The sequence below is a fragment of the Sinocyclocheilus rhinocerous genome, unplaced genomic scaffold (assembly GCF_001515625.1).
Source record: "Sinocyclocheilus rhinocerous isolate Xijiao unplaced genomic scaffold, SAMN03320098_v1.1 scaffold185, whole genome shotgun sequence".
NCBI lineage: Eukaryota > Metazoa > Chordata > Actinopteri > Cypriniformes > Cyprinidae > Sinocyclocheilus > Sinocyclocheilus rhinocerous.
This window is the reverse complement of record NW_015662163.1, coordinates 1,769,338-1,779,386: the sequence shown is the minus strand read 5'-3', so window position 1 is coordinate 1,779,386 and position 10,049 is coordinate 1,769,338. Positions and strand designations below refer to the sequence as shown.

Sequence of the window (10,049 nt, the reverse complement as noted above, 5' to 3'; positions counted from 1 at the left end):
TCAAAAAAAAAAAAAAAAAATCTCCTGAGCTATAACGGATATCTGAACCATAGACATTTTTTCTAGGGGTAATGCTGCTGAACCAATGAAATCAATATAAGAGACACAAAGCCATACAGATGAATGCTTAAGTAAAGATACAATGAGCTCAAACTGAATGAATGTCTTCACGTTTTATACATATCTCGAGGACAAAGTGCACAAATGTGCTGGTTTCAGTCTTATCTATAGTAATATGTCTGCTCTTTTTATCAATGCAGAAATCATTTTCGTAATCTGGATTTTTTCTTTTTTGTCCAAACATCCTTCTCTAGTATAATATAAGCATAAGATTTTTTACCAAGTAAATATTTATTAAATATGTATGTGTGTAATTATTTTATTGGCAAATATTTTTTAAACCTCACTGTATTTTGTTATTTTTATGCATGCGTGGGAAAAAATTTTTTTTAATAATTTGCCAGTTCGGTACGAAAAATAATGAAAAACAATACTGAAAATTCTTAGCAAGAAAATTATTATTATTATTTTTTTTTTGCAGGAATGTCATTGGTGGTTAAAAATCAATTTCTTAATGTACATGATAATATTCTGCATATTTGAAAATCTAGCTCTGCAGTTTGTCATGGCTATGATATGCTGACTATGATTTTGCCAAGTAGGACATGCTCCCAAATGAAAAATCGAAATGGTAGGTTGATCGTACTGTTGCTCTATCACCAACAAGAAATTAAAGTACATGCCCTACTTGGCAAAATCACAGAAAGCAGTATAATAGACAAACATAAAAGGTTTTTTTCTGTTTATTATGGCTACCAATATTTTGTACTTTAGTTCAATTGTATCAATGTTCTGAGGAACTCTGATGCAGTTGCTTAGAACGTGAGTATGTGAATCACTTATGCTGATCTAAGTTGTTCTTAGAATTATACTGTTGCATTGACCAGTCATGTGACTGAGGCTCCAGGGCAAAAAGAGTACACTAGACTATTCCACAGGCATGAGGGGAATGATTCCCAACAGAATCTCAGTCACAGCACTGGGGAACACAGTGGTCTTTGAATCTTGTCTTGAAAGTGAGTGAAGCTTCACCCTTCACTCATACCGCACAGTCCTCTGCGCTTGACTCCTCTTTTCATGACCACAGCTTTCCAACAGTAAAGGGAACTAGAGAAGTTTGTTACCAGTCATGAACTATGTATATATTATATGTTTATACACAGTGCTGATTTTAATGGCTTATTGTACACGTGCCATAATTTTCTGTTATCTGTGGCAGTGTCAGTTTAATCCTGATGTCTTTTACCTTTAGAAAAATCGTTATTGTCATCACAATATTCTTGCCATTCAATGTAATTGGTGGAAATGCATGTTCTCCTGTGTTTTTTTAAAATTTTTTATTATTGTTTTGTAGACCGGTGGCTCTCAGCTTCTGGTGCAAATTAGACAGCTAGCAAAATGAAGACAGACACCAGCATGAAATGTTGCCTAACATTCCTTCATCCAAAAAAGACATTGATAAAAGCTACACAAGGTAAAAGAAATACGAATTATTTTTCATTTTTATGGATTTTTCTGTTTACTTTTGTGGGGTAGACTGTTTTAAAACTGTTTTGGGTTTTCATGTCCATTATAAAATTTGGGTTCTGAAGCAAAACCAGTTGAGAACCACCCTTATAGACCACCTGAAGGCAAATGGTAAAGACTCTGTAAATGCAAGGCTGTGTTAAGACGGGCCAAAGTGCCAACTTCCTCCCCATGATTCCGCATCGCCATTTCTCCAGGCTTAGCTGTGCATTGAGAGGGAAATTAAAGTATATATTCCTTCTCCTGTAAAGAATGTGAGAAATCTGCAACATAGAATACTTCATTAATATTCTACAGGTAAAATATCATTGTTTTGCTCAATGCATTTAATGAAAAAAGAATCAAATCATTCTGCATGGCAAAGAGGAGTTGCCGTTCAATACCACACAGTTAATAAACGAAGTCACGCTTCAGTGCTTTCAAAGCATAGTTATCGATGTTAGAATAAAATTAATTGATTGAAGTGAATAATTTGAGGCTTATTGAAAGCAATATCGCATTGTAGACACCAACACATGGAGGTTGGATATCATAGGGTGGAAGGGAGCAATTGGCACAAAGCTTATTGATGTCATGCTGGCTCAAATAAAATTATGGTTTAAAGTCTCTCAAATGATATACAGTCCACATTTTTTAATTAAAAAGTTTAGTATATTTTTGTTCTGAGAATTTCAGATTATTGTTAATATTTTCTCACGTCTTTGCTGCAGGCGCATGATTTTTTTGAAGCATTTTGCACTTAGAATAAAAATGGTGTTCATTCCCTTTATGTTATTGTAGTTCTGATGAAATCAGAGCCACAGGCATTTTGATGATGCCATACTGTTTTATACCCCTCACGTCAAGCCCATACTATGATATGAGGTCTGATTTATGATGTTTATGATTAACTTAGCTTACATATTTTTTTAATATAACGGGTAAGAAGATATCTTTGTCTCTTGAGCTTAAATTAGATTCATGTTGCATTTCAATGTACAACAACATTTGGAACTACAAATTACTTAATTTGAAAACAATATTTGGAGCTATTATTACTATTATTATTTATCTTTTTTAAATGTCTGGCATTACAAATGCGTTATTTTGTAATGTGTATGTTTAATTTAGAGACCAAAATAAACCATTATTTTATGCACAGGAATATGAAAGATGAACACTTTTGTACATTCTGGTGACACAACACCTTTTTTCTTTTTTAATATGCACTGTTAACTGTTGTTCCTTAAAAGCAAAAGCCTTATTTTAATTAACAGATCTAAATATTTAAACAGGATAAATATACTCGATGCAAATTGGGTATTAAGATTTTCAAAGAATGTATCTTGAATTATAATTATTATTATTTTTACCCCATTTGCAAATGTTTTTCTTGTTTTAATCAGAAATGTAAGAAAATTTAGTGAACTATGTTCAAAACAGGAGATTATACTCTTTGCTAGTGGTTTAGATGCATTCTTTCAAAACCAGTCTGACTTTGTTATTTTTAAAATTTATAGTTATAAGTAAATCTATCTTGTTTGTAGGTGTTTAGATATTACTAATGGGAAGCAAGACAAAAATTCTGATTAATCTTTCTTCGTGGGTGCATAGAGAAATATTATTGGCACAGTTGTACATTGGCACAGAGGTGATTGAAGTAAATGTAAAACCCAATCAGATGTCTGAAATCTGAAGCAATCACTTTTTTATTACCATAAAGCACAGTGCAATCTGCTTTCAAAGTGAACTTAGTTCCACAATTCACTTTGCCATTATGATAAAGTCAAAGGTGTAGTGTCACACTGAATGGAATGCATGAAAGTCTAGAGGAAGTGATGTTGTGTTCATGACAGACAGATTACATGGTTCAGTAAATTTGCATGTCCGAATGAATGTTTGAGATGAGAGTGACAGTTGCTCCCTGTTTGCATGCAGGAAAACACACACGCACACACAAAAACTGGCATTAGCACTGAACTGCAGGCAGAGAGTCTTTACCAGGTGGTAAACAGGGGTCGTCACAGTATAATGTATGGGCTTTTTATTGGATGGCAACAGGATGACACATGGTGATGGACAGGGTGGAAAAAGGAGGGAAACTTATTAGAAATAAGTAAACGTAAATGTGACTCCTAATGTGGGGCGGTGCAATCATGTAGTGAACTACATGACAATGAAAGTCTAATGTTTCCTTTTTGAAATACTTTCAAAAATGGGTTAATGTGTTTGTGTTCTAGAGCTTGTGATGGAATGAATTGTGAATGAGATGTGATCTCAATGACAGTGATAAATCCAGCTAAACAATGAAAATTTTTAAACAGTTGAAGAGTTCAAAATTGTCATTATGGAACTACTGACACACGGAGGAACAGATGACTGCAACTTCAAGCAATTTAGCACCAAAACGGTCGTTCTATTATCTTCCTCGCATCAACAATGGATTCTAATGTATCATCAGGTGGTAATACAAGGTAAAATAGTGTCCTACAAGGACTTTTCTCTGACTCCACATGAATGCAGCGGTGGCTGATAGCAGCCTGGCCAACAGGACACCCTATCTATCCTTGTCACTGTCAATGCTATCAGGAACCAGTCAATATCCCTCCCTCCCGCTCTTTTTAGAAGCCTCACAAGTTTGCCCTGTGGCACTGCTGATAAACTTCCAGCAAGAAAACGAGCTCGGAGCTTTATCGCGTCGTAAAGACTCGTCCAAGCATCCAATTACACCTCATCTGAGTCCTGTTTTACTTTAAGCCAAGAGTTAACGAATAATATAAAGCCCTCAATCAGGTAGCCAATAAAAGAATAGACTGCTGCGTCCAACCTATAATCTCTTCAGGAAAACTGTTCCAAAATAACTCTCCAACGAAGGGACCAAGATAAGAGAGCTGAACCTACCTTCAAGACCCTTGCTGTCGAGCAGGTCAAACATAATGACCGCCACGGCCGACCAGGTTACGATGAGAGCCAGCACGAGGATCCAGGCCATGGGGGAGCTGAACGTGGTGTGCAGGTCATCGGTTAAGGTGCGTTTGGACGAACGTGTGGGATGTGCGCTCAGGTCATTCTTAGCCTCGACTATGGTAGTCGTAGTGGTGGAGGACCGCGCTGTAGGGACAGATGGAGGTTCAGAAATGTATGAATGTTAAATATCGCATGCGATTTATCGTGCAGCCCTAGTATGAATGCAAACAAGACAGGTACAAAACAGGTTAAACCATAAGGAACCATAAGGAACCATTCTAATTGGTTCAAGCTGGTAATTTATGGTAAGTATCAGGTTCAGTTTCAGTTTGTAGTCACTGGTGGAGTTGACATCTTGGTTGTGTTAGAGCCCAGATGGTTAGTGTTTGAACCAATATCAAACCAGGTATGATGGACACTTTAAAGGAATAGTTCACCATAAAATAGAAATTATGTCAGTTCCTCTTTATGTTTTGACTTTATTTGATCAAAATATTCATCATATAAAGTGATTGCGCCACTTCAACAATATACCTGCAATATACAATTCATGGATTAATTTCATACTATCTTTGTTCTTCTTGGAGTTTAAAAGGTTCGGGTCTGATTGACTTTAATTGTAGTGACAAAACAGATGAAAATGTTCAAAATATCTATTTTGTGTTTCAGAAAAGAACGGAAATCATACAAGTTTAAAATAATGAGGGTGAGTAAATGCTGATAATTTTTTGTGTGAACTACTCGAATCAGATGATTGGCTACTATTAACTTCCTTAACCATCTGATATGTTGTTGCTCCCAGAAATAAGGCATCTGCTGTTGATAGTTTACAAACATAGTTTATTTTGTCTGCATAGAGCATCTACAGACAAAACAAAGGGCATTTTGTCTGCACATTTCAAACAGCGAGTAAAATGAGCCGCAGTGGCTGCAACTTTAATTTCTACAGTATTTTACACTAATTTCTTAACACATGGGATGGAAACGATGCCTTGTTTTCTAATATGTTGGAGATAGTATGATTTTTCACATACATATTGTCTGGAAACAAAGCTTTTGATGTTCAAAGATATTCAGGGAATCTGTCTACTGTATGCACATAACATTAAAAGTTATCTAGTTCTGTCATGTTGCTCACTCTCTGTGCAGAAAGGACATAAGAGTTATGAAGACAAAGACAGCTAGACAGCAGATGAATGTTTGCTTTTTGTCTTTATCAATGCATTGCCTGACAGAGAGATTGAATTGAACTTGTTGTCTGTAGATAGGGCACACATCTGCAATGGCAATGTTTCATCGTTAAAACATCTCCAAGGCCACATGAGGAATGCTGGTGCTGTGCCATCTGTTGGCCGGAGCCCCTTTAAAAGCCTCTTTTCTAAATTGATATAAATTCTTGCAGCAGCTCAGTCTGAATTGCTGTTCAGTCCAAACATACACCACACATAACCTTTATATATGCCGCTACGTTTACGAGACCCCTTGATTGATCTTTGCCAATATTGCTGACTTAAATCATGGTAAATGATTGATTCTTGAGCAAGCCGTTGTGATTGTGTTTACGGAAATTAATTTGTGGATGATCCACTGTGAATCTGAGCCCAGATCAAGGCAGTGGTTCTTGTTTCTGTTGGCCCTGTTGCCCAGAGATCCAACGTTTTTCACTGGCTCCACTTTTGCTTGAACATAATGACGTGTCTGTGTGTTCAGGGGTTTCGTCACACGCCGAAAGTGTCAGCTGAGACCACCTGTTGCAACTCTTCACATTTGTCCCTGTTGTCAAATTTAGGATTACACGTCCCATCCAAATGCTGACTCAAGAAGCTTCCTGTAGACACCATATGCTTAGCTGCATCTGGTTTGGAGTAATGCTGCATCTTTCTGTGTTATCATGACTTCGCCCTTGCAGATTGTCTACAAGCTTGAGTATCTGATTGTACAGAAACATAAGATCGCAGATAGTGTACACAAAAGGCTTAGGAGAAATCTTTCCATGGCAACACAGTGCGCAAATGCCACTTCAACTCGCGTTGCACTGTAAACCGAACAGTGGCGGAAGGTGGCACAGAAAATGGCCCTTTTCTCATTGCGTATTTTAATATGAAACCTTGTCCTCCTCAGATCCGTGTGTGGATATCCATGGAAACTAATCCCAGGTTAGTAAGTGAGAGCTGTTGAGACAATGAAGTCAGCTTAAAAAAAACTCTGCACCGCTATTCCCTCAAGTGTCACTTTAAATATGATTTATTCAGGCTGATCTGAGAGACTTTTCACAGTTTAATCAGAATATCAAATGTACTTTTAAGTCTTTGCAGCATTAAGCCATTTCACGCAAGACTGGGGCTCATTTATGCAGGCCCTTGACGTCAATAATTGGCTTTTTTTTTGGAACTCTATCTCAAGTTACTGATAATGACTCTAAAAAGGTTTCAACATTTTTAAACACACTCCTTTTTTGGTTTGGAAACTGAGAGGGTTTCAATGTCTTGGGAACATCTTTGAGAATACCACATTTCTAAATCTAGGAGTTAAATGACTCAACTATCAATGAATATGTTTTGAAGAGAAACTGGAACTTTAAGTCACGTGAACCACTTTTGTGGCTCCTGAAAAGCTTCAGTCCCCATTGAAAGCTTACTGTAACTTTATTCCAAGTTTTCAAAAGTCATACTATAACTGTGAAACAGACTGGAGTTGTTGTTCACTGATTATCTTGACAGCTGCTGCTCTTGAGAGAAGTAGTGATGGTTGATTTGTAAATCAATCATTGTTTTAAGTCAAATCTTTTCAGTGAGTGATTTATTCATGAATCAATCTAGTCCAAATCTTAAACCAAAACCACTGACTCCGTGATCTCACTGCAATGACGTGAGAAGAATGTACTAGTAGCATGGACCTCTTTTATGGTGCATTTGTGTCCTTTTTAAAGCTTCAGTCACTGTTCATTGTAATTGTTCATTGTAATTTCTTCTGTGGAAGACAAATGGTGAAATCATCATACGGGTTGGGGACGGCTTGAGGGTAAGTAAATTACTTCAAGAACTGTTTGAAATGTAAATTTAAAATACTTTTTTAAATAAAAAATTTTGGGTGAACTATTCCTTTAAATATATTTCCTCTCTAGCTGATTGAACTGTATTTCAGTTGATAACACTAAAACCCTTAAAAAGCTGCAACAACATCAGAGGCCTGCTTCAAAGAACTACAGATTCCCATAGAGCCATATGATATGGTGTATTTTTAGCAGCTTTCAACCATAAAATTCCCCTGCAAAGCAGATGGTTGCTGTCTAAGAGACAGTTAACTTGACTAAGTGACTAAGTTAAAGTACAATACTTGACTATATACTGTTAGTAGCATAATTTACATTACATACACTAACATTTGTTTGAATTACACCTTATTGTTAAATGCACTTAGAAATGTAACTGGAAAATGAATTTGACAGTACCTTCCATCTCTCTCATGCACTAACAGGCTGAAAACACAATCTCAAGAGTCAATTCCCCGGTCCGGAATAGTTTTCCGATCGAAAGCACCACAATGGCTCTCTGTGCCTTTCCTGTTAGAGTCCCAATAAAACCTGCGCTTGTGCCAGGGCCCCCTACAAGGAAGCAAAAAAAAAAAAATGGCACCTGTTGCTTAAATTGGCATAGGAAAAAAACTATACACTTCCAGCTGGGACCAAGTACCAGCAGGAAGGGGAAAAAACAAGGCTAGGCTGTCAACAGAGCAAATCAAGCCCTAGGTTGTCCTTATGTTTGTTACCAGCCCATGATGTGTGTGTGGGTCAGGAAACATGGGAGAGAGGGGAGGACGGGTTTCAAGGTAACCTTATCTGTGACTGGACTGTGTGGTTTATTCTTAGAGTCCCCGGCAGCAACGGCATTATGTTTTGCCTTTTTAGGCCAGGGGAGTTACCCCTGAAGAGGAGCTGGGCTGTCATCGCGTGAGTGTGCAGAAGGCAACCACACACATGAAAACACATCTCTGAAATGTGTGTTTCGATCCATTTTAGCACCATTATCTGCTAATTTACATAATGAAATATTGCATGTTATATGTCAGAATCATGATATACTGCATATAGATCTCTTTAATGGAGATTTTTAGCTAAGATTGGGAAGCAGTAGTGAAGCAAATGAATGCGTGTGAGAAACGGAGCCCTTGATAAACTCAGGTTAAGCTGTTTATAGTGGCTTGTTAAATATTCATGCAAATCTAGCGATACCTTTTTCATAAACCATGCAAATGGAACATTTAGAAAGTTGACCTTTAAAGAGCAAATTGCATTTTATTCTTTCAGCTGTACCTTCTCCATATTCCAGGGAATAAGGAAACGCTTGAGATGTCAGAACACGAGTGTGCTTTTAGGATTGTATGAAATTGCTTGACAAGCACAGGTTTCTTTCTTATGTTAAAAGGTCTTATTGAAACAGGAAGTTGGGATGTCACTTATTTTTCAGAAATGGCCAATAGGCTTTAGTTGTGCTTAGCCTTTTTTTTTTTTGTAGACAGTCATTCTCTTTCTTTGCTATTGCTAATATTTTATTGGACAAAACTTTGGATATAACCACAAGTGCTAGAGGAGTTATCAGTATTTTTATTTATTTACGCAGAAAAATTTATATCTAGCTGTTAAAAGATTGTTTCCAACTTCTAGTACAGTAGCACATAGGTGACATTAAAGGTAACGCATGGAATATATGCTACAATACTTAAATTTTGAGTTAATCTCCAATTTGGCTGCAATATAACAAAGAGTGAAAAATTTAAGGGGGTCTGAATACTTTCCGTACCCACTGTACATTTTGAGGAATGTTAAACACTAAAGTTAAAATACACTTATATACACATACACACATATACTAAAATCTCAATCATCCCACAATAGCAGCACTGGCCTCAGCCAATGGTTTGAGTTTATTGACTAAAAAAAGCCAAATAATAGGCAAAACATTGCTACATTACCAATAAAAGTTGATATTTTTTCTTATTCCTTTTATTGGAAGACCCATATTCATGAAGACACACTTGCATCTTTAGTCTCGTCCCTTTGGAGCATAGTATACAACAGAAGCTTTGCATTTCTCACCCACTCATCTGCATTGCTGTCGTAGTCAGTCAACCCTTTTGCAGGTCAAGATGAAACATGCAGGTCTGATGAAATCGGGTGCAATGAGGAGGAAAAATGACTGGCATTGTGATGCGAATCACAGGTGTTTTTTTTCGTATGCGCGTGTGTTTGTGTGTGTGTGCATGCGAAGCCCACGCTGGGAGAAGGTTGATGCAGACACATTCTGTCCTGTTTAGTGCGCCGCTATGTCACCTCAGGGTTCAATCCTAGCTCGTCGTCTCTGAACAGCTATCACATAAAAGACACTGCGATGACATCTGTGACCTCCTTATCTCTCAATAGCAGGGTTTTATATCAGCCAGATTTACATCTAAATGCTGCCTCTCTGAATAGATTCTCAAGTCCCTGAAATGAGACAAGACTTTGCCAAGGGTCTGAA

At 37.1% G+C, this 10,049-nt stretch overlaps 1 protein-coding gene across 3 annotated transcripts in view; it reads right to left on the bottom strand.

Moving 5' to 3' along the window:
- Positions 1–8,337, bottom strand: part of LOC107727612 (triadin-like) — a 49,313-nt gene extending 40,976 nt beyond the window's left edge. For all 3 annotated transcript variants that reach the window (XM_016537534.1, XM_016537535.1, XM_016537533.1), the window contains exons 1-2: positions 7,985–8,337; positions 4,468–4,677 (exon numbers count right to left, since the gene is read on the bottom strand). In XM_016537534.1, coding sequence (XP_016393020.1) covers positions 4,468–4,677; positions 7,985–8,000 — 226 coding nt within the window. In that variant the 5' untranslated portion in view covers positions 8,001–8,337. The remainder of the gene's footprint in view (positions 1–4,467; positions 4,678–7,984) is intronic.
- Positions 8,338–10,049: the final 1,712 nt, after the last annotated feature.